The 24,401-nt window shown below is 56.3% G+C and overlaps 1 protein-coding gene across 1 annotated transcript; it reads left to right on the top strand.

The window, feature by feature from the left end:
• The first annotated feature begins 928 nt into the window (after positions 1 to 928).
• PTTG1IP (PTTG1 interacting protein) lies at positions 929 to 17,494 on the top strand. Its single transcript, XM_057697161.1, has 6 exons — positions 929 to 1,128; positions 7,521 to 7,573; positions 9,442 to 9,550; positions 12,557 to 12,731; positions 13,315 to 13,361; positions 15,663 to 17,494. The coding sequence occupies exons 1-6, from the start codon at positions 1,002 to 1,004 to the stop codon at positions 15,707 to 15,709; spliced, it is 558 nt and encodes a 185-aa protein (XP_057553144.1). The 5' UTR covers positions 929 to 1,001; the 3' UTR covers positions 15,710 to 17,494.
• Positions 17,495 to 24,401: the final 6,907 nt, after the last annotated feature.

Raw genomic sequence — 24,401 nt, 5'->3', positions numbered from 1 at the left:
TGGCGGGGTTGGGATGCCAGCCTCACGGCCCTGATACGCTGTTCTCCTGGCCATGACCTCCCGCGGGCACCCCACTTGGCCCAGTGCTCCACATCTGGCCACGGGGCAGGATGGGGTCACCTGCCTTTGGTCCCACAGAGGCACAAATACACGGCAGCTAACCGTGTCCTCCCGGCCAGGAAGTCTCTCCACACCGCCTCTAGGGGTTGGGGGCCGTTAAATTCCAACCACGGGGGGCCGTCTCGGGGAGAGCAAGTATGGAAGGTTTCAAAGGCCACGCGGCCGAATCCCAGCACGCAGAGAGGGAGGGATGCTCGGTCCAGCCTGCAGCACGCCGCTTCCCCGGGATCCGCGAGCCTCCGCATCGGACCGCGGAGCCCACCGCCCGGGCTTCACGCAGCCCTCGGGAGGCCGAGGCGGGCGCGGGACTGGGCTCCGAGCGGGACCCCAGACGGCAGCCGCCGCCGCCGCCGCCGCCGCGCCCCGCCCCGCTCCCGCTGGGGGGGCGGTCCCACCAGGCCGGCCCGGGAAGCCCAGGCGGGCAGCCGCGGGACGCTGAGGCGGCGGGCCCGGCCTCCCCGTCCAGCTCCCGGAGCCCCTCCGCGCGCCGGCCGCGCAAACACAGTCTTAGGAGGAGAGCGGCTGCGGCCGGACGGCGGCGGTGTTTACCCCGGGGCGGGAGCCACCCCGCCCCCCCCGCCCCCCCCCGCCCGCAGGCTGTAGGCGGCGCCGCGGGCGAAGCGGCCCTCCCAGCCGCGCAGGCGCACTGAGCCGCAACAGCGCCCCCCTCCCGCCTCCTGCCCGCTGCGCAGGCGCACTGAGCCGCGCGCACGGAGGCGGGACCGCAAGCGGCGGGGGGCGGGCCAGAGGGCGGGGCCCCTGGGGCGCACGGGCCAGGCCGCCGACCCGCCCACTTCCGGCGCGCGGCACTTCCGGCCGGAGGCGTCTGGCTGGGGGCCGAGGTGGGCCGCGTCAGGCCGACGACGACGACGACGACGACGATGACCGACGGGCGGGCCGCAGGCACCATGGCGTCCGGCGGGGTCCGCGGGCCGACGCCGCGCTGGGGACGGGCCCTCGGCGGCGCCGCGCTGCTCCTGCTGCTGCTCCCGGCGGCCGCCGCGCAGGGTGAGGGCGGCCGGGCCCGGGGCCGAAGGGCCGGGGGCGCGGGGTGGCGGGCAGGGGGCCCAGGCCGCGCCAGGTCGCCGCTCCGGGCCCGCGCGCTCGGCGGGGGCGGCGGGCGGCCCCTTGTGCGCCTCGGCGGGCGGGCTGCTCCGGGGCCGCGGGGACCGCCTGGCCGAGCGCGCCGCCCCCCCTTAGCGCGCCAAGACCCTCGGAAGGAGCCGTCGGGTGGGCGCTCGGGGTCGCAGGCAGCGCTCGGGAGCTGGCCTGCCCACTGCGCGCCGGCGGCCGGGGTCCAGGGCGCGGCCGGTGTGTTGGGGGGCCCTGCTCCCCTCGGCGAGGCCTGTGTGCGGCCCCCGCACCCTCCGCGGGGCCCCGGGGACGGCGGCCGGTGCTTGGACTTGGCCCGCCCGCCGCTGGGTTCCTGGGCTCTCCGGTCCTGTGCTGCCTGGGCGGGCGGGCGGCCTTCCGCGTTTACTCCACCTGTTCTCAGTAACCACCTGTGCCAGGTGCCAGGCCCGGGGGGTGGCTGGCAGACGGAGGCACTGAGTCCTTGGGAGCCTGACCGGGAAACAGCAGTTGGGGGGGGGGGTGAGGGGCGTGCAGACCTAAGGGCCCAGCAGTTCCAGAGGCGATCCTGCTGGAGGGTGGCTTCCTGTGGGTGGCCTGCAGGCTGGGAGTCTTGGAAGGCTGTAACCCGGCTGCTCTGTGTGGCCTCCCGGCGTGGTCACGAGGGTGGGGAACAGTGCCTGGGGCTGGCGGCCTGACGGACCGGGGCCGGCCTGGAGGGGCCGGGGGTTTTCTCAGCTCCCGCTAGCTGCGGCTTTGGAAACTTCTGTGTAGCACAGCAGGGCACTTTCCTCCTGGGGACCTCAGGGCTGCGCGAGTTTCTTCCAGCCGCCTGGAAACGTGCTTGTGTGTGCCTTTGCGACGTTATTTGTTAATACAGCGTCTGGTTGCACAGAATAGGGAACTTTTGGTCCAAATAGACTTTTCAGCACAAATGTGGTATGAGTGTTTTTTACCAAACAGGGTGGCTGAGAGCCAAGAGTCCACAATTGCCCAAGAACCTCTCCTTGGTGGCTCACGGGTGTGCCACTAGCATTGTTAGAGTGGGCGTGTCAGGAAACGCCGTGAGATGTGTTTGGCTGCCTGCTTTTCCTGCTGCCCTGGCCCTGGACTTAAGGCCAGAGACCCCTGTGAGCTGAGTGAGCGTCTGACAGTTCGGGAGTGAAACCAGACTCTCACCCCAGTATTTCAGGAGAAAAGCTGCTCTTTTTGTAGCCACACAGAGCCCTGAGGTCCCCCCTTCCCACAGCCTGGGCTTGCTGTGAGATTTTACCGCTTGTCATGCTGTAGGAAGGTGACTACACTAAAGTACCCTGTCTTCCTGGGAAGGGTGCTGTGTGTATTAGTCAGGAAAAGTTACTCTAGAGAAACAATCAACAGGGTATAGGTAGCTATAGAGTAAGAGTTATTTTAAGGGACTGGATCACGTGACCATGGGGATGAGGAGCCCCGTGAGCTGCCGTCTGCTTGACCCAGAGAGCTGGCGTGTAGGCCCGGCTAAGCCTGAAAGCCCAGGGGCTGGGGGAGGTGGACATTTCAGCTCTCACACAGACTCCTTCCTTGCCTTTCTGTTCTGTTTGGGCCCTCAGTGGATTAGGTGATGCCCAGCCACCTTGGATAGGGCCACGTGCTTTCATCTGTCCACCAACTCACATGATCCTCTCTTCAGGAAACACCCTCACAGACACTACCAGGAATGGTGTTTTGGGAATTCCCTGGCAGTCCAGTGGTTACAACTTGGCTCTTTCACTGCTGGGGGCCCTTAGTTCCCCAGGTGGGGAACTAAGATCCTGCAAGCTGTGCAGCAAGGCTACACACATACACACACACACACAAAATCTTAAAAAAGAAGGAAAGGGGCGGGGAGGGGGGGAGAAGGAAGGAAGGAAGGAGGTTAGTTAGTTGTACCAGCTATTGGGGCATTCCTTAGCCCAGTCAAGTTGACAGGTAAGACTAACCTTCACAGGTGTGTGAATTCAGAGACCATCACACCAGTCCACACCAGCCACGTCTAACATCTGTCTTCTCTACTATGGGCTTGGGTAGAGGGGAGACGTTAGGAACCCAAAGTCACTGAAGATCTTCAGAGGGAAATTCATCGAATTAAAAAAGTTTTGTGGGCTTTGGACTGCACTTTAATTGCGTATGGGGTCAGACTCCATCCCAGAGTTTCACCTTTACATCTAGGAGCTGGTGGTGGCCAGGGCAGTGGTGGGGGAGGGGGGTGCTCCTTCCAGTGGTCCTGCCGCTGAGAACGTCCAGCTGGGACTTTCCCTCGATCGCTGGGCATTCGGTGTGTGCACGGGTCCCAGCCTTCGGCCTGCGCTGCACTCCTCACTCGCCCTTTGCTGAGGTGGTAGGACAGCCCGGAGTTTTTGTCTAAATGAACTTTCTGCCTCGTTTCTCACGTGAAATTGACAGTGCGGGCCCTCTCCGAGCCTGTCACCGTGTGGCATAGCCAGTGCCCAGTTCTGGGGCTTTTCCACTGCCAAGGGCATGGCCAAATGCAGCCCTCGGGCCTGCTGTGTTCCACAGTAAATATACGTTTCCTTGTTTTTAAAGAATGTACCTCTTTGCACACGCTAGTGTGTGTTCTCTTGTGCTTAAGCAGTGACTCACCTGAAACTTCAGGAAAGAACTCAAACGTGTCATGGGTTAGTGTATCCTAAGAGCCTCTTTTTTTTTTTTTCTTTTTTTTAAACTTAGTTTCCCTAGAGCATGAGACTTAAGGTTCTCTAGTCATTGCTAAGGAGAATCCAAGCTGAAGACTCCCAGCCGTGGGCCTTCTGAAGTCAGCACGGTGAAGTTCTGTGTTAGACCCAGGAAGCTAGGGCTGTATGTTTACGTGTGTCTGGTGTTCAGCACAAAGTTTTCTGTTTCCGCGATGAGATAAGATTCAGGGAGTGACCCTGACTCCCTGTCTTTGAAGCGGCTGCAAATAGTTAACATTTTCCCGTCTTACTACGCCAGACACCTTGGTGTTTTCAAGGGTGAGGAGGGAACGACCTTTTCCCGGCTCTGCGCTGACTTTGGGAGGGCTGTTTAACATTGGCGTTTTGAGAACCTGCCCGGTTTGGTTCTGGGCCTCGCTGGGAGCAGGAGGAGGGCGAGGCCGACCCCTGGCCTCCCCTCCTGGGCCTCTCTGTTGACTCATGCTGGCCCGTGACCCAGAGACCCCAGGGTGGACGGGTTTATGGAGTGTATCTTGGAGCTGAGGTCTGTTCATTCACGCAAGGCCAGTTATCACACAAACTTTATTTTAAATATTTATTTGGCTGCGTCGAGTCTTCGTTGCGACACGCACGTGGATCGAGTTCCCTGAGCAGGGAGCGAACCCGGGCCCGCTGTGCTGGGAGCACGGAGTCTCAGCCGCTGGACCGCCGGGGAAGTCCCTCACACAGACTTTTTTTATTATTATTATTTTATTTTATTTTATTTTTTTTTTTGGGGGGTACACCAGGTTCAATCAACTGTTTTTATACACATATCCCCATATTCCCTCCCTTCCTTGACGCCCCCCCTCACACAGACTTTTAAACTGGAAATCCCCATGAAAAAATTCTCGTGCTTCATCACCGCTGCTCCCTGTGGCCTCTGTTCTCTGTTCACATTGACGAGAAGGAAGTGCGGCCTTTCTTGCAGTGCTTCAGAAGGACTCACGGGTGTGTTAGGTGGTCGTGGGATCCCCTCTGTGCCTCCCTGCCCAGCGCCTTGTTAGACAAAGTTCACAGCCAGAAACGTTGAGGGAACGAGTGAACAGTGAACTCCTGGATCCCTTTCTGCCTTCGCAGCCTCGGCCGCCTTTGCTGTGCTGCTGCCTCTCGGTGTCTGCTGGTTACTGTGTGCTTTGGACGCACCTCGCGGCTCATGGGATCTCAGTTCCCCGGCCAGGGGCTGAACCCCGGCCCCCGCAGTGAAAGCGCGGAGTCCTGACCGCTGGACCGCCAGGAACTCTATGCCTGTTAATGTTCTCACCAAACCATTTGAGAGCAAGTTGTGATGTGGCCGTTTACCCTGAACTTGTGGGGTGTATCTCCTAAGATGGAGGGCGTGACCAGAATGAGATGGTCACGTACACAGTGACGACGGGTGTGATAGCCGACACCTGGTGTAACACACAACTGAGCACGCAGACCCCTGTTACCGCAGCACCACCCTCCTGCTGCTCAGGCCTTGCTTTCAGGTGTCGTGTCTCTTACCCCTGCTCCCCTGGAGTAGCTCCTCTGCCTTAGTGCTTGGAGGCCGCTCTGTGGTCCTGTCTGTCTGTCTGATTTGATTTGGGTGCATTTAGGGAGGATTCAGCCACCGGGTACCTGTCCTTCCTGCGCTCCTCAGAGGCACCTGCTGTTACTTTGTCCCATTGTCTTGTCACAGGTTGATGTGATATCTTTGATCCATTTTTAGGTGCCTTTTTGTCTTTATAAGTAGAATTAAACTGGGGTGGGGGGCGCCTCTGACACCGTACGTAACATCTTGTCCCTCCACAAACGGCGCAGTGGTCTCGGTGTCTGTGTTTAATGTGATGCAGACTCTTGGGGAGTTGTCTGTCCTTCTCAAGGAGGACCCCCTCCATGCTGGCTTCTGGGTCCTTGTGCCGCTTTGGGGCGCAGCAGGCTGTCCGAGGCTGCTGTTGTCCTTTCTCTGCCCCAGTTACAGCATCAGCTGTTGTCCTGCAAGGAGCAGGGTTCCTTTTCGTGGGGACAGTGTCTGGAAACCAAGACCTGGGCAATACACATGCCATCCTCTCTTGGCCCCTTGGCGGACAGAACTAGGAACCCGGCTTGTGAGGGAAGCCGTCCTCGGGGCTCTTCCCCCCTGCTGTCCGCAGGACCAAAGGGCTCCCGGAAGGTAGTGGTGACCCTGCACCTCTCGGCAGTGCTTTGAGAAATGGAGGTATTTCGGGGCCTGTTAACTTTCTCTGCCTTCCTGGGGCTGAGTACGTAAAGTAGTTTAAAATCAGCTTCAACACAGTCCTAAGAGCACGCCACTTAGAGGCTATGAGAAGGGTACCATTTAGTAGTGATTGCTGTAAAATGGTATGTTGTGACAAAATGGGGTTTCGTTTCTAATAGGATTTTGTTTTTAAAAATGAAATGTAGAAAAACTACACTGTTCAATAGAACTCCTCAACTATTTCAGAGTAGCAGTTTACTGTATCAGTCCCATTTAGTAAACGAATGAAATTGTAACTTAAAGCTAAAGTTCTTTGCCCCCTACATTTTATTATGAAAATCTTGGAACATACAGGGAAGTTGAGAGCCCTGGGGGGTTAGTTTTTGTTACATTTTCAAGTTACAGATGCACATACTCCCGCAGCGCCTCCCGGCGCTCATGGCATCACCAAGAGCTCAGTGTCCCTCTTCCTTTTTTTTGAGATCAAGTTTATGTACAGTGAAATGCAGGAATCCTGGGCCGGGAGCCACCTGGCCGCTCTCGGGACCAGCAGGGAGGCTGAGGGGCGTGCGGGGCGCCTGGACTTCTGGGCCACTCAGCCCTCGGCTGTTCTACACAGGAAGTTGCCGTCGGCGCTCCTGTGCAGGTGTCCCCGTGCCCGTGTGCTCTGGTTTGTCTTGGGTGGGAGACCGAGAGCAGAGCTGCCGAGTCTCAGGACTGAGCGGCTGTGTGTGCTGCGCTCCCAGTGACCTCCAAGGGCCCCGGCCTCGCCCTGTTAGCATCATCAGTCTGTGAAATTAGCCATCCTGGTGGGGGTGACGTGGGGCCTGATGGGGATGCTCACGCGCCTTTCCCGTGGCTGACGGGGTGTGCTCAGGCCTCTGCCAAGTGCGTGCGCGTCTTAAGGGGCAGCCTGGGGAGAAGAGCGGCTGCTTGGAGGTGGGTTGGAATTCCTTGTTCGTGCACACGCTCTTCACTTCTGAGCAGCTTGAGTTCCAGAGCTGTCAGCTGCCAGGGTTTGAGCCCTTCCTGTAGCAGCTGTGCAGTGAAGAGTGCCCGGGGGGTGTGGGGGGTGCTCTGCAGAGCTGGAACCAGGTTCTCCCTCTTGGTGGGGGTGGGGGGACCGGCCCGGGGCCGCGGCCTGGCTCGCGTCTGGCCTGGCATCGCCGGGGCCTCTGGTGCCAGGCTGTCTGCTGGGGAGCCGGTCCCTGGTGCACGACCGCACAGGCGCCATCTCCTCCCCCAGAAGAGCCGGGTCAGGCCCGCTGCGTGCTGCCTGCCTGTCCCCCGGGGCCCCGCCTGTAAACTCCATCCCTGCGCCTTGAAGGCTGGGCGCGCGGGACCGTGATCCCCGGGTTCCCAGCCTCCCTCGCCACGCCCCGCCTGCCCCAACAGGCGCTGCAGGGTCCTCAGCGGCGTGTCTTCTTTTCCCGCAGGTTGTTCTCAGAACACTAATAGGACCTGTGAAGAGTGCCTGAAGAACGTCTCTGTGAGTAGCGCACGGTCCGCATGCGGCGCAGGGGCAGACCCGCGGGCTCAGGCTCGGGCTGCTGGCGTGCGCCGGGTTCTGGGGTGCGGGTGTGTGGAGGCCGTCCTCCTGCGGGTTAGGAAGGCCTCCCTCAGGCCTAGCAGCCCGTCTCAGGAGCATCGCACACGCCCCCTGAGTGTCACTCACATGCGGCTTCAACCCCTGAAATGAAACGTGTACATGGGGCCCACGGCCAGGACCCCTTGGGAGCCCCGGGCTCGCAGGGGTGGTGTCGGGTGAGCAGAGCTGTCCAGAGGCGGGGTGGGGGCAGGGGCCGCGGGAGCACAGGGAGCCCCTAGCCTGTGACTGCTGCCCTGTACCCAGGGCTTTCCCGTGGGGGTCCTTTCCCCATCGAGGCCTGTTGGGACAGCGGCTGGGCTGTTTTGCAGGTGGGCCCTGAGACACGGCAGGTGTGCCCCGTGCTCTCCAGCCCCCGCTGGGCTCCCCCTTTGCTGAAAGTCAGCTCTTCTGCTGAGGGGCCTCAGGCCAGTGCGCCCCGTGCTCTCCCTTGTCGTGGGAGGGCACCCCGATCCCAGCGGGGTACACACTTCCTCTGAAGGCCTGACCCCTGCTCGGAACCCAGACGGCTGAGGTCTGAAGCGCGGAGGAGAGCCAGGGCCAGGGTAGACCCACCGCGTGCGAGTCCTTAATGCGCGTGGGCTGCCGGCAGGGTCCGTGGGCCCTGCGCGTCCTGCTGGCACCCCTGCATCCTTCCCCACGTGCTCCGTGCACCTCACTCACCTAGCGAGCGAGAGACCGGCGGCCGCAACACCGCCACACAGGAGCACTCAGCCCCTGCGGAGCTCCTGTGGCTTTCGGTAAAACTGTCATGTAAAAATGGAAGATTAAGTGTTTAAAATTAAAACTTGAGCTGTTCGAAAATGGTGGATTTCCAAAAAATCGTTAAGCCAGGAAAGAACCACTGAAATGGAAGGTATTCTCAAGCGGCCAAAATGAAGAGGGACACGCTGCTGTTTGTCATTTTGAACACGGGACACCAAAGTGGAGACTGTGTCAGTGGCCCCGGAAGGCCAGGTTTCATTGAAGCATTTTTTTTGTAATAGACTACCACCCTAACTTGACCAAAAAACACCATGACTTTGCACCCCATGAACCCTTAGAGAAACAAACGCTTAGTAAAACCTTCACCTTCAAACTTGAAAATCCGCTGAATGTCCTGACCTGGACAGGCTCGTGCAGTTGACCCAAACCTCATGTTTACACCACCGCCTGTGCGGCTCTGGGCCCCGCGGCTGGTGTGCTGGTGGCCAGGTCTCGGCCGCGTGTTCCAGGGACCCGGGCAGGCACACCTGCGGGGTCCTCGCCAGCGCTGGGGTTCTGCACAGATGCCCTTGCATTTTAGTGGCATCATCTTTAAGATGACCAGCAATAAGGCGGACCTCTCCTTGCAGTCCTAGAGGTCGAGTTAGCATTTTCACAGGGTAATAACCACGGGCGGCCGCCACTCCAGCCGTGTCCGGCTGCGTCCCACTGGCAGGGCACATGGGGAAGCAGGCAGCGCCACCCGGTTGCCCCGGGTGTTAGAAGGTGTTAGGAGGCGGTGCCGCAGGAGGGAGGGGAGCGTCGCGTCGCGTCTGGGTGGGGGGAGCCGGCCCAGCAGAGACCAGCAAGGAGGCTGTGAGGCAGGCGGGGTGCCTGGTGGAAGAGGTCTGAGTGGGGAGGGCCTTGGTAGGTGGGCAGATGGAGCCTGTGTGGGGAGGGGGCCGCGGGGGAACAGAGTGTGGCCGGCGGGGTCCATGCAGGTCGGACCCTGGCCCTGCGGCTCCTCAGCGTTTACAAGTCTGACGCCCTATCATCGCCCCTGGCAGTGTCTTTGGTGCAACACTGACAAGGCCTGCTTGGACTACCCGGTGACCAAAGTCCTGCCGCCCAGCTCTCTCTGCAAGCTGAGCTCTGCCCGCTGGGGCGTGTGCTGGGGTAAGTCGCTGTTTACACTGGCTTCTTGCAAAACCAGCGCCGTTTTGAAAATTCTGGTTGTGCTCTGTTAACATAAGCTGCCAGGAGTGGGGGAGCTGGGGAGGCCGGGGGGAGCGGTGGCGCCTGGGGAAGCGGCCGCCCTGAAGGCCAGAGCCTGGGCCCTGCAGGCGGCTCTCCACGTCCTGGGGCCGTGTGGGGGGCGTCAGCACCTGTCTCCCTGCTGCTCCTTCTCCAAGGGAGGCGAGCCCTCGGCGAGGCCCAGGTTGTTTCCTCGCTGCCTTTCAAGCTGCTCTGTGGTGTGTGTGGCCACATGAATTCACTTTTATAAATTGGGCTTATTAATCCTTTCCTTTTAAGGTTTCAGGTTCGGGGCCATCCAGAGGCCGCCTGGCTGCTGGTCCTTGGAGCCAGTGCTCTCATAGGGAATTGTGACCATCCGTTTTATCTGTCTTTTTTTCTAGTCGATTTCCACCTCACAATCTGTCAGCTTCCATCTGAAACGGCTTTTTATTTTGGCTGCATTGGGTCTTCGTTGCTGCGCGCGGGCTTTCTCTAGTTGCAGAGAGTGGGGGCTACTCTTCGTTGCAGTGCACGGGCTCCTCACTGCAGTGGCTTCTCTTGTTGTGGAGCACGGGCTCTAGGCGTGCGGGCTTCCGTAGTTGTGGCTCACAGGCTTCGTTGCTCTGTGGCATGTGGGATCTTCCCAGACCAGGGATGGAACCCACGTCCCTGCATTAGCAGGCGGATTCTTAACCACTGCGCCACCAGGGAAGTCCTGAAACAGCTCATTTCTGATTTCACCAACTGAGACCCCAGGAACCCAGAAGTTACTGTCCGGGTGAGAGTGTGTGTGTGTGTGGGTGGGTGCAGGTGTGGACACACCCACCACGTCCTCCGGGCCGGCCCCTCTCTCTGTCGCCCTCGCTCCAGAAAGGCTCCCTGGGGCTCGAGGGCGTCTGCTCCCATCTTGCCCATGAACCTTCCCTCCCTGTCTGTTCCACAGAGACCACTCCCACACCAGGGGACCTCGGCATTTGGGGCCTTAATTGTTCAAACGCTTTTAAATTGAAGCATGACTCCTAACGCAGTGCACACTTGAGCCCTCGCTCCCTCTCTCCACGCCCTGGACTCTAGAGGACACACACATGTACACACGTGCAAGTACAGACACATGCGTGTCTGTACAGATACACGTGCGTGCGCTCAGTGAATTTTCACATGAGTCTGCACGTCATCACCACTCAGCAGAACACAGACCGTGTCAAGTGCTCGCTTGTGCCCCGGGACCGCGTGGGCTGGCACAGGTGCCCGCCCACCCCAGGCATGCCCTCAGGAGCAGACTGCTGACCACACCCCTTTCACGTTTAGCCTTAGTTGGGGGCCACACCTTTCTCAAGAGCAGCTGCCCCGGTCGCCGCCACTCTAGGAAGCGTGGGGCACGGGGCTGAGCGGGGACACTGGGGGCAGGCTGTGTAGTAACAGGAGGGTGCGGTGCCCCTGGTTCCCGAGAGAAGGTGTGATGGGCTTGTTGGGTTCATTCCTCCGACCAGCAGGGAGCCGAGCAGGTGGGGCCTTGCGGCCGGGCCGCTGGAGACCCTGCTGGTCCGCCTGTCTGGGCAGCACCTCACGCTAACTAGGCCTGTGCCACAGGTGCTTTTATCCTTACAGATAACTGTAGCAGCATCTTATCCAGCTCCAGGCAAGATTGTTTTGAGGTTGTGACTGTAGTGACCTTAACTGTGTACGTTCGGGGGACTTCCCTGGTGGTCCAGTGGTTAAGGCTCCATGCTTCCACTGCAGGGGGCGCGGGTTTGATACACACACACACACACACACACTCAGGTGGAGAACAGCGAGACCTTTACTGTTTGAACCCTTGTCCGGGAGCGGGTGTCCCTCTCCGTTCAGGTCTAGCACGTCCTAGAGTGGATCTCACGGAAGAAGCCCATGGTCTTGTTGCCCATCGTGGTGGGGTTTCTGTGTTCTGACTGGGTTTAGCTGCTGATCACAAGCGTTCTTGTGGGGGTTCGGGTGTTTTAGCGCTGTGGGTGGGTGTCGTACTGGCCTCCCTGGTTTTCTGGATTCTCTAGTCAGGAAGCTACGCATCAGCTTGTGAGGCTCCCCTGTTACCACTGTTTCCTGCGATCCTAGCACTTCCAGGACAGGTCAGAGGAGGAGAAGCCACGTGACTCGGAGCTTGGAAGGCAGAGCAAGTGCTGTGCCACTGAGTGGCTCTTGGGGTGGGAGCGCTGGGGCACAGGGTGTCTGCCTCCCCTCCCCCACCCGAGGAGGAGCTCCCACCTTCCAGACCCCACCCCACCCCCAGCCAGGAAACACGCGGGGTCGGAGGTTATCAGTTGGGTGCGGCGGGTCATCTCTAACTCGCTTCAGAAAGCGCTGCAGGGCGGGGCTGAGTTAGCTGGACAGCGTCAGCCTGTCCTGTGATGGGCTATGGCTTGAATGGAGTGGAAAAGTACTGACCGACTGGTTTTAATTTGTAAATTCTCAAGAGAAGTTGGAAAGAACTGGAACTTGTTCTAACTGTGTTTGGTCTGGACAGGAAATTGTAGTCACCTGATGGCCGAGGTCGCCGTTTTCCAGCCGCGGGCGTCCCTTGGCCTGGGCCGCAGCTCCAGCTGGTCCTCTGCCCACGCGAGCACACATGTGTCCTGTTGGCAGCAGGTGAAAGCTCTGGGCTTCGACTTAGATCATCACGGAAGCGGCGTCCAGTTCCGTGAGATTGAGTGTAAAGTGTCTTAGTGTCTAAATACACAGCAGAGCTTCTCTTTCTTCCTGGTTTTGTTAACTCTTCTCAGGTTTGAAACATCTGTTCAGCATCAGGTGGTGAGAAAACCTACCTGTTGCTTCAAGTTGTTGGAAAATGGTGACTAAGTCCGAGAGACAGGCTGGAGGAAGGCGGGGCGTCCCAGCGCACCCCTGGCCTGGAGCCCCCCCAGGAAGGGGCGGGGCCCTGCTCCGGCCCTGACTCTGCCTTTGCGCCTGCAGTGAACTTCGAGGCCTTGATCATCGCCATGTCCGTGATCGGGGGCTCCCTGCTGCTGGGCGTGGCCATCTGCTGCTGCTGCTGCTGCTGCCGGAGGAAGCGGAGCCGGCGGCCGGACAAGAGCGAGGAGAGGGCCATCCGGGAGCGTGAGGAGCGCAGGGTCCGGCAGGAGGAGCGGTGAGGCCCGCCTGGTCGGGGGCGGGGACGGGGCATTTTTGCGGCCGAGCTCTCTCCACGTCTAACAGTCAGGACCGTGTTGTGCGTCCGTGGAGTTTTCTTGGTTGTGGCGTGGAGGGTGGGAAGTCATGTGCGGGGACCTGGCCGGTTGCCACCGGCCTGGCATCCAGGGCTGAGCCGGTGCGGCCGCTGGAGCCCGTCCAGCCCTGAGCCAGTGGAGGCGCCGTGGGAGGAAGCTTTTGACTGGGACCTCCTGTCTGTCCGAGGCTCAGCTGGGCCTGTTGTGTGTGCAGTGCCGCTGGGTTTGGGGGGCTGGGGCTCCTGCGTGTTCCTAACCATCTTCAGAACCAAGCACAAGGTCCTGGCTGATTGGTTCATTTTTACGTGAAAAAAGTGTTTTTAAGCGCATCCCAGAGCTTGGAGTCTGTGCTTGGCCCCTGCTTGGTCCAGAGGAAGAGTGGCTGAGCTCACGGCCAGCCCATCCCCGCCCACACCTGGCTCTGGGAGGCCAGAAGGGAGTGAGAGGCGCAGCTGTGAAAATCACACCGTCACCTGCTGCTAAACAGGATTTCTGTTTTTTCAGGAGAGCAGAGATGAAGTCCAGACATGACGAGATCAGAAAGAAATACGGTAAGAATCGCCTAGGAAAAAAAAGGAATTGCCCAGGTCTCTTGTTTCCACTGGCAGGAGCTGGCCTGACCGTCTTGGCCGTGTCCGGTGCCCGCGGGCCCTGCTTGCTGTAGGGTGTGGGCTGCACCGGGAGTAGCGTCTTGTAAGACGAGGCCTGCGCGTGTTTCTGCCTCCGCAGGCCTTCCGGGCACCTGTGTGCTGTAAAGTGCCGCCACCCTTTCCCACTTGTGGTCCTGTTTGCCCTGTGGTGGGGTGAGCCCCGTCGCTGTGGGGCTCTGCACCCCTTCTCCCTCGTGCTGGAGTTGCCCCTGCCCGCCTTCCGACCGTGTCGGCAGGAGCCATACTGAGGCCTTGGACCGCTTCTTTCCCAGGAGCTGCATCCTGATTGTGTTTTGGGTTTTGTTTGGAGAGGTTTTCGGTGGGGGGACTATTTTTTCGGTGTTTGAGAGCATTGAACCTGCTCCTCTGTTTAGTTGGTTCTGTACTGATTTTCTTTTTCTTTTTTCTTTAACGTGTATTTTTTTTGAACTTATTTTTATCATTTATTTAATTATCTTGGCTGTGCTGGGTCTTCCTTGCAGTGCATGGGCTTTAGAGTGCGTGGGCTCCATAGTCGCAGTGCCCGGGTGTCGTCACGGCACGCATGTGGGATCTTAGTTCCCAGACCAGGGGTGGGACCTGGGCCCCCCCCATATTGGGAGCACAGAGTCCTAACCCCTGGGCCCTCAGGGAAGTCTCCCTGCACTGATTTTCAAACCACTGATGTCATTGATACTGTCTGCTTCCTGGCACTTGGTTTCCTGTGAAATTGGAAATCGTGGGAAGGAGCGTTTGGGCATCTAATTAACAGTGTAAATAAAAGACAAGGTGGATGCGTGCCTGCCCCGCCCACCCACCCCCGCGCGCGGGGGCGCTGGGACCCTGGACCCTTGCTGTGCCTGAGCGCCCAGCCCGGCCTGCCCCAGCCCGTTTCTGGAACAATCACAGGTTCGCTGTATTCCTGTCAAGGAGCTGGTCAGTTGCCCTTTAATCGCACTGATGGAATTAACTTGTGCTGGTTCATGCATGTAAAGCCCTTGGAATGGCCTGGACTTTGGAAGGAAAGCGTCAGCCACGGGGAGCAACCCCCAGAGCTCCCAGTGGGCGGGGAGGGAGGCGCTTGGCCCAGTTAACACCAAATGCAGCACAGAGGAAACCGTCTCTTGACCTTAGGAGGCTTTTGGTTTCCTTATCACAAAGCAGTTTATGTCTAGTGTTCCCTCTAAACCAGAAGTAGAGCCAGGAGCTGTGGTTTTTAGGTTTTTCCCAACAGGACCTTAGCAGGACTGCTCGCGTGTGGTATGTGGCACGTGATCATTTTCTGCTCAAAACCAGCTGTGTGTGCCCCCCCCACTGAGCTCTTCCCCCATCACCCCACCCCCCAAAACCCTGTGGTAAGTAGATTTGTTGCAGTGGCTCCGGATATGTTGGGTGTATGGTCCAGATGTTTAAAGAGCGGGAGGGTGTATTTCCACAATGCAGAGAGAAAACTCCCAGTCTTCGGGTGACTGTCACCTTCTTTTTGTGGCCTTAATTCTGAAAACTAATCAACATTTATAAGAACATTTAAAGTAAGATGATTGGACTTCCCTGGTGGCGCAGTGGTTAAGAATCCACCTGTCAATGCAGGGGACACGGGTTCAATCCCTGGTCCGGGAAGATCCCACATGCCGCAGAGCAACTAAGCCCGTGCACCACAACTACTGAGCCTGTGCTCTGGAGCCCACAAGCCACAACTCTTGAGCCCATGTGATGCAGTTACTGAGCCTGTGTGCTATAGCCTGTGCTCCGCAACAAGAGGAGGCACCACAATGAAGAGTGGCCCCTGCTCTCAGCAGCTAGAGAAAGCCTGTGCATAGCAATGAAGACCCAACGCAGCCAATAAATGAATAAATTTATTAACAAAAAAAATAATAAAGATGATTTTGTTTTGTTTTCTTCTGTATAATTTAGCCAAATCACTGAAGGAAGAAACAGTGGCTTTAAATTTCTTATTTCTCTTTGAGAGAGTCAGCAAACAAGTCTTTATTTCTTAGGATCTGTTTTTCTTAGAAATACTGTTTCCAGTAAATTTCACTTTGATCGTAAAGTCACCTGTGGTGTGACTTCCACAAACAGTTAAGGGCAGTGTTTGAACCTGCCTAGTGCACCCATCTTCCTTTCGGCCTCAGTAAATCTTCACATAGAACGTCTGGTGTTGCTTTCTGACTCTCGTTTCCTATTGGCTGAGTGCATTTCTGATCAGGCCCGTTTCGTTTTCAGGTTTGTTTAAAGAAGAAAACCCATATGCTAGATTCGAAAACAACTAAGACGCGCTCCGCAGCACGACGAGCAGTCTTCCGCCTTTCCTCGGGCTGCTGGTCCGCAGGGGCCCTGCCACCTCGTCCGCCTCCGACCCTGGGTGATGGAAGCTGCCCTCTGGGCCCAGGCCTGGGAGCTCCTGTCCCCTCTTCTCTGTTTCTGTATTTAGTCACCTGAGACATTAAGACCGTCAGGGCTTTTCTGTTCTGTTGCTCATCTGGGGAGGAAACTGCACTGCGTTCCAGGCCCCTGCTCCAGCTGCGACCCAGTGCAGACCCTCCCTGCGCCCGGGCCGCGCAGCCCCACGTGCAGGGAGCAGGGCGCCTGCAGCCCGTCCCGGGACCACCCCCCGCCCCTCTTGTTTCCCCGGAACACCACAGGTGACTTGCCGTTGACCGTGGGGTCCGGGTCGTAGCCTGACGAGGGTTCAGTTCCTGACCTCTACACCAAATAGCATTGAGCAGTAGTTACACTCACCTTGCATCTTTTGGGTTTTTTGTTTCTTTGTTTTAATAATTCTTGGATTTTATTCTCCCACCTAAAAGCTTTACTGTCAAAGCTTAGGCCTCTTGTGGGTGATTTCTTAAGTTTGTGTCTTTGCTGGAACATCGAGATATTTTTCCGGTGAAAATGTGATTATAAAACCTCTGAAAGGACAGTGGTCGGTCAGGTGCTGATAGGTCATGGGCGGGGGCGGCTTCTAGAGGCTCCGCTTGCCTTCTTTTCAGCCCCATTGACCGCAGGCCTCAGGCCCTGGGGGCAGAGTCTCTCCTGAGTCAGACCCTCCCTGCTGTCTGCAGTGGTCCCTTAAGGCACGCAGGTGACCACAGGTCCGCCCTCGGGAAGCAGGGGCCGCTGACTGGATCTCCACGCACGACAGGGACGCTGGCGGTCGTCCTGCTTGTCCGTCGACCCCAGCTCCCAGCCCACTCCTTGGTCTTGGCCAAGTGCTGGGAACTTCCTTCAGAGGCGGCTTCTTGTAAGGTGGCCTCCCAGTGCCCGGTGGTGCCGCGTGTGCTGGTTCCCTTTCTTCCAGATCAAGATACAGGACTGCAATAAATGGTCTGAGCACTTCCTGGCAGGGACAGCAGACGGCAAAGTCACTGTGAACAGCGTTTCTTAAAAGAAATCTGAAAATAGTTCTAGTTGCCAAATTGCTTTGAATGAGAAAAACGAGCTCTGGGAAGGTAGGTGGACCGGCACGTGCAGTGGGGCGTCCACGCGGACCCAGTGATCACAGGACACATTCGGTGCCGTGTGCCCTGTTGGCTGCGCAGATCTGTGCCTGATTTAACATTTCTACCCTGAAGTTTCACAAACTTCTTAAGAAGAAACTTTCATAAACTCTTTCGTTTTATTTCTCTGATTTCTTGGGCATTTGATAGCAATGAAAGTATTATTAAACATTCCTAAGTATTTTGTAAGTCTGTAAATTTTTACTTTCTACTGTTTGTTCATAAAAGAAACTTTGTGATAGACTTCAGTGAACTTTGTACTAACACAGTAGTGAGTGCCGATGTAAAATCACTTTCTCGACTTGAGGCTGCTGAGCTGGAAGCTAAGCCGGGTTGCGGACGAAGCAAGCTGCTAGAGCCAGTTGCCAGTGCGCAGCCCTCCTCCCGCACAGCGCGGAGCCCGCCCAGCGGCCCGGGAGCATCGCCACAGCCGTGTGCTCCTTCTGAAACAGCACTAAGAGCAGCCAAAAACGGTAACCTCTCGGAAACCAGAAGTCTGGGTGCCTTCATCTTTAACCAGTTTCCAATCAGCGGATTAATACACGCTTTTGTTGGCTACGCTTTGTGTCCCTTGTGTTTCATTTCTGGGGTGTGGAGGCAGTTGCCTGGGGAGTGAGGGGGGTGGTGGGCCTGGGTGAGGTGGGGTTCCGGACCCAGCGGTGTGAGTGGGCAGCCTCTCTCCTGACCCCAGGCCCACGCGGCCGTGGGTCCCTCCTGCAGCGCGGAGGTCAGGCGTAGGGAGCTCCAGGGGGAGCCGCTTGCCTTGGTGCTCGGTGTCCTCGGCGCCCTCGTTGGAAACGGGACCAGCGGCGGACATCTCCCGCCCTCCCCGGGCTCAGGGCCTGCCGTGAGGCGCGCCCTCCCTCTTCTGAGTTGCTGCTGAGCTCAGGATTTTGGAGCACAGGCCACTGTCTCCTTGCTGGGCCCTGCAGTAAACTCTGCTCCGAGCTCCGACGGTGTGTTCGGCGTGTTTGGCCTCAGTAACGGGGCGGCGGGCAGCGGGGAGGCTGGGAGGATTCACACCCCGGAGCAGCGGCTCGGGAAGGGAAACCGCGTGGGAGCGTGGCGGGGGCGCTGCTGAGGAGACCAGGCCCATTTCCCAGGCAGGCCTGGGCACCCAGCCCGCCAGGCTGCCCCCTGGGACGCTGGCCGGGGCACAGACGTTGTGCCAGCCCACGAGGCTGCTTGGCGACTGCGTCCCGAGGGTCTAGACGCCAAAATGAGGAGGAGCTGCTTCAGGGGCCACAAGGGGAGCAGGGTCCTGGGCTTTGGGGCGGCGGTAGTGGGTCTGGGGCCAGAGCCGGGCCAGCGCCCTCGCCCTCTCCTCCAGGGTCCGTCTCCCCCGGCCACGGTGGCCCCAACTCCACATTCCCGCTCCTCTCCCCGAGCCTCTTGGGTGTTCACAGGCCTCTGACCATGGCCAGCCTGACCGTGGGGTCCGTGACTGCGCCGTTCAAGCGTGGGGGCCTCCCCTCGTGGCAGTCAGCACCCGTCCTCCTGGGGTACATTCCCGTGTGTTCCTGGCAGCCAGACCCCCGGGGGCTGCTTCCTCCCCCACCCCCCACGCCCCCAGAGCACCTGGGCTTCCCCTCCTGTGCACCAGGCCGATCGTCTCCGGGGATGTCGTCGTCAGGCCAGGTCCTCTTCCAGCTGTGGGTGACAGAACCAGAGGGTCACTGGGTCCCAGGTCAGCGTGGAGGCGCTCTGCTCCCTGCACCCCGCGGCGGGAGAAGAGGGCAAAGCACATGCCAGGCCCGCAGCTCACGTGCCAGAGCTGCAACCCCAGGGCCCTGGCTGGACCTGTCTGCGCGGTAACAGCCACAGAGGAGCTCCACGGGGCCTGGGGGTGTGTCTGCTCAGGCCACCGTGACAAGCACCGCAGACTCAGAGCTCACACAACGGACATGCACTGTCTCGATCTGGAAGCCAGGAGCCTGAGGCCCAGGTGTCCCGGGGCTGGTCCCTCCGAGGCCTCTCTCCTGGGCTTGTGGACGCATGTCCCCATGCGGTCGTCCCTCCATGTGTGCCCGTGTCCGCGCCTCTCCCGTGAGGACCCGCCCGGGGACCTCACTGAACGTCATGACCTCGCGAGCTCCTCTCCAGATTCTGCACATTCCGAGGGGCTGGGGTTAGAGCTTCAGCTGGCGGATTTGGGGGGACACAGTTCAGCTCGTCACATGTGGGGAGCCCTACGTCCTCGCCTTGGGGGTGCACGGACCTGCAGCACTCGCCCTGGGGATGTGGCGCCTCTGGTTTGCATCCTGCAGCAGGGGTGGGGCTCCGCAGGCTTCCCTCCGGCGCGAGCACGCATGGGGACACTCTGTCGGGCGCCAAGTGTGCTCGGCCCCCCCAGTACCCGTTCTGCGCTTCTGGTTCCCACAGGCCCACGGTGAGCTGAACGAGGGGAGATGCATGCTCATCTGGCTCCACAAGCCCCACTCTGGCCAGTGACCTCAGTGGCTGACCAGGGCCTTCAGAGCTGCTGTGTAATAACCCCCAAGGGTCGGGGCTTTCCTTTGCTCCAGGACACAGTGACCCTTGGAAATGGTCACCAGTGCCTCTGGGGAAGCCCTCAGAGCCCTTCATGGTCTCACTTGTGGCTGCATCCCCGGGGCCTTCCTCACCAGCCCCGAAAGCTGCTGGAAAGAGCCAGGCGTCCCCGTTGTGGTGACAAGTTGGGGTTTGCCCGGAAGACCTAGAATTTCCTGCCTGCCAGCTCAGCAGCTGTGCCTCAGTTTCATTGCCAGGGTCCCTGCCATCGGCTCAAAAATTCTGATTCCTCTCTTTCCAGGTGACCCATTAGTATTTGCTCTGAGTTAGTCTCTAGCGTTAAGCGCTGACCTGGCACCCACCACTCCGGGACCCCTTGTCCCCAGGAAGACTGGGTGACCCACTCCATGCAGCCTCCCCGGTCTGCAGAGGACAGCCGCCGAGGGCGCTTCGCCCGTGCGTTTCTCCGTGACTCTGTGCGGGTGGCGTCCTGAGCTCGGCTGGAGGGGAGGCGGGCAGGCTGCACGTCATAGGCGCACCAGCACCCCCGTTTCCGAGAACCCAGGCTCCTCCTCCACAGCAGCCCAGCTCCTCCTCGCACGCATGTTGCTCACCAGGGCCAGGCCCCACCCCCCGCTGCACTCATCTCGTGGGTCTGGGGGGTGGGAACGCACGAGGTGGGCTTTTCCCAACCTTGCCAGGTGATTCTAACACACAGCCAAGGCTCAGAACTGCTGCCCCAGACAGAGGCTCGCTCCCCGTGCTGTGGCCCCAGTGTTTGTAGGCTGGGGAACATCCTAGAAACAGACCTCACACCTGCCGGTCCAATGAAGACCCAAGACAGCCAATAAATACGTGAATAAATAAATACATTAAAAAAAAAAGTCACCCCATTGAGTCTTTAAGTTTTGGGTCCGCTCTCTAAACTACCTGCTATTACTAACCTTTCAGAGCCCTTGGAGAGTCGTGTTTTGTCCACACCAGAAGTCCCTCCTTGGCTTTGGAAGGCTGGTTTGCTGGGTACAGAGATCTGAGTTTCATGTGTGTAAAGGCATGGTCTTTGCCTTGCATGGTTTCTGCAGCAGGTGTGCTGGATTCTGGTTCTCGTTCCCCTGCATGTCATGTGTCTTTTCCCTTCCATCTGCCTTCAAGGTGTTTTCCTTATCTTTGGGCTTCATCACTTGAATATAATGTGTCTTGTTGTGCCTTCTGGGTATTTAATATATATTATTAAATGTATATATTTAAATCCTTCTGAATTTGGATCTGTGCATGGTGTCTTTATTTCTAGAAAATTTGTAGCCATTGTTTTTTAAACATTCCTCTTCTCCTTCTGTGACTCCAATTACATGTGTGTTAGACCATTTGAAATTATTCCAGGGCTTTTGTTTGCTCTTTTCTGTTGGGGGGTGGGGGTCCATCTTTCCCCTTTGTTTAGTCTGGATAATTTCCACAGTCTTATCTTGAAGCTCACGATTCTCTCCTTGTCTGTGCCGAGTCTACTTGTGAGCCTGTTGAAGGCTTTTTTCATCTCTGTTTCCCTGTTTTTATTTCCAGCTTTTCCACTGGCCTCTTTCTCACAGTCTCCATCTTTGTGCTGTGCTGAAAGTCCTCCCCCTGCTCCGCCCTACTTCATGTTCTCTTTTCCACTAGAGCCTTCACATAAATCCTGTCTGACAATCCCAGCATTTCAGTCACATCTGAGTCTGGTTCTGTTGATTTTCGTGTCTTGATTGTGGGGGGTTTTCCCTCTTTTTTGTGTGTCTTGTAAGTACTTACTGAAAGCCAGATATTGTGTGTAGGGCAATAGACACTGAGGTTAACGGCATTTATTCTGGAAATGGACATTCCTCCTCTTCTTGTGTTTGGTGCTATTCCAGGGGTCAGACAGGCTAGGGGCTGACTGGCTCTGGGTTTTGTGGTTGCCGTGGTTACCTTTAGTGTTCACTGACCTCAAATTCCTCTGGCATCACCTTGTGCTGAGGGTAGAGGGTGGTTTGCTGGAGGGTTTTTCTCCACCTTGAACTCCAGGCCTCACCTGTGCACCTGCACCTCGGGGAGGGGCTCTCCCCAGGCTCTCGCCCCTCACTGCCCTCACTGTGATGGACCCCTCCAGCTCGCTTCTTGGTGCCGACTGTCCTGGAATGGGGTGTGGCAGGTAGGACTTGCTGTCGCCCAGGTCCAGGTCCACACTGATACAGGCCTCATGTCCTTGCATCTTGGGGTAGGACTTATTCAGTGACCCTGTTTCCTCTCCAGAGACAGAAGACCTCCAAGGGGCTGGGTCCAGGATGTATCCTGACAATAAGGACAGTGAAATGACAACTTTAAAGGCTTTAAGCTCAGATATCTATACTCAGAAAAACTATCCTTCAAAAATGGAGAGACTCTTCTGGTTTGGACAAGACAAAGCTTACCAAAAAAAAAAAAAAAAAAAAGTTCTGAACTAATAAAAACAAAATAATTTTAAAAATTAAAAAAAAAAAAAAAAAAGACAAAGCTTAATAATAGCAGGCAGATTAGGGAGAGGACCCAAAACTTAAAGATCAGAAAGCCGAAATCCCAGCTTTATGATAGGTTTAAGAAAAGTTATGATTTCAAGGTTGTCCAACTTCTCCTGGTTTTAGACTGAGATAATGGTCATTCCAGCTTTCTACATCCTGGCAGAACTCGCCCTCTGTAGGGTTTTGCTTCTTACAATTTAATGAGGTTTTCTTAAAGGCTTAATACATGCTCAAATTTTGTAAATATTCCACAGGTGATTGAAAATATTACAAAAGTTTTTATTTGGCTTCCAAGTTCTTTCTCTATGCATCACCACAAACTTATTACGTTATTCAGATCTTCTATATGCTTACTTAGTTTTTGTCATTGTGACACCCTTCAGAAAGAAGACGGATACACCCAAAATTTGGTCCAGCCATCGGGACTGATCTCACACACACACCCACCCACCCACCCACCCCAAGAGGGTATGGAAATGTGCATCCCTCACACACGGAGGCTTTCTGGGGAGAGCAGTGCAGGCTGCCCAAGCTGGTCTGAAAATGGCTTGAGAGCCAGGAAAGGAGATGCACTTGGGCTTCTATTGTGTTAGGGGTGGGCCATGGTGAGGATTTCTGCATGGAGAGGTGCTGGTACGGTTTGAATTTCCCACCAGTACCGTAGGAGGCAGTGCCCAGGCTTTCTTATCTGCCTGTTAAAGGTGGGGAAGAAAGAAAAGAGGCAGGGATGAGGCTTTAAAGATGTCAGCAGTTAAACATCAAAACAAAGTCAGACCCTATTTGCATTTTCCTACCTGCTTCTTGGTGGAATGGACCCGTTACTAATGTAATATATCTCTCATTGTCTATTTAATGCTTTGTGGTTTGAAATGTATTTTATCTGATATGAAAACTGTTATAATTTATAGCATTTGTGCCTTTTATTTTTATCCTTTCTCTACTCTTCAGGAGAAGAAAACATAGTTGTATTTTTTTTTGATCCATGTAGGGAGCCACCATCTTTAAATAGAACAACTTAATCCATCCATATCTAGTACAATTACTGGTATTTATTTACTCTGTCTTATTTTGTATGCTCTACTGTACTTTCTTGTTTCAGAGCTAGTATAATTTCCTTGTCTCAAATTCTTGTTCTGCTGCTTTTACTAATCAGGTAACCTTGGATGTGAAACCTGTGCCTCAACTTCCATATCTGTGAAATGGCACAATAATGGTACCTACCTCATTCCATTAATGGGTATGAAGGTATAAGAGAGTGCAGGCCACATAAGTGCTACCTAAATGTCTTCTGTTATTTCTATTGTTTCCTTTTATCTGTTTTTCTGAGTTTGTTAGATTGTTTGAGTTTTGTTGTTGCCTTGTTCTTGCAGTGGTTTGAGAGTTATTTCTCATTTTCTTGGGACAGTCCTCTCACTCTGCTTCTATTTTCTTCTGACCTACATCCAGTTCATAATCATCTCTTTGACTGTGTCTAATCTGCTGTTAAACCCATCTACTGAATTCTCAGTTTCAGTGATTGCATTTTTGTTTTCAAATTTCCATCTCTTTAGATTTCACTTATCTGCTGAAAATTTCCATCTCATAATCTATTTCCTTGAACGTATTATTTAGTTATTTAAAAATCTATATAATAATGCCAATATCTTGTTCTCCTGTGGATTTATTACTAGTATGTACATATTTTTTCCCCTTGGTTTTGGTTCATTTGTTTTCTAGTTTTCTTTGTGAACTTTTATTCTATTCTGGATATGTGTGTGAAGATATTTTAGTTAACTCGAGACCCCACGTGGTGCTGTTTTCCTCCAGATTTTCTTTGGCTTCAGGCTGGCAACGGGAAGGAGAGCAGATCGGCTTGGTGCAGTTTGGGAGTGAGCCGTTTGGATGCTGTGAGGACTGATACAGCTACACCTCCGCCTTACTCCTTTGCTGTCGGTCCCTTGGCTCCAGCTGAAGCTCCGGGTTATTATCAGAGCCCCTAACCAGTTTACCGTGCAGCAGACCCTGCCAGTTAGTGTCTCTCCCATCCTATGAGACTCGGAAGCTCCTCTTCATGTCTCAACTTCCTGTGTGCTGCCTGTATTGGGGACTGCCTTATGCATCTCCCTCACTCATCCCCCGCCTCCAGCCCACCGCATGCACACACAGAGGAAAGGCCATGTGAGGACGCAGGGAGATGGCGGCCACCTACCAGCCAAGGAGAGAGGCCTCAGGAGAAACCCGCCCTGCCCATATCTTGATCTTGGGCGTGAGTGTTTGTTTAAGCGACCCAGTCTGTGGCATTTTGTTACAGCTGCTGAGCTGACCATCACACTAATCACTAAATACCTCAGAAGGAAAACCACCTCCCTTCCTTCTGGGGTCTTGGCCCCTCAGAGAAAGTCTTCTCTGTTTCGGCAGTTATCTGGCGTCTTCAAACAGATTTTCAAAATATCTTATACGGATTTTCTGGTTGTTCAAAACCATAATAGTTG

The sequence above is a fragment of the Hippopotamus amphibius genome, chromosome 10, assembly GCF_030028045.1.
Source record: "Hippopotamus amphibius kiboko isolate mHipAmp2 chromosome 10, mHipAmp2.hap2, whole genome shotgun sequence".
NCBI classification, from domain to species: domain Eukaryota; kingdom Metazoa; phylum Chordata; class Mammalia; order Artiodactyla; family Hippopotamidae; genus Hippopotamus; species Hippopotamus amphibius.
This window is presented reverse-complemented; position numbering and strand designations above follow the sequence as displayed.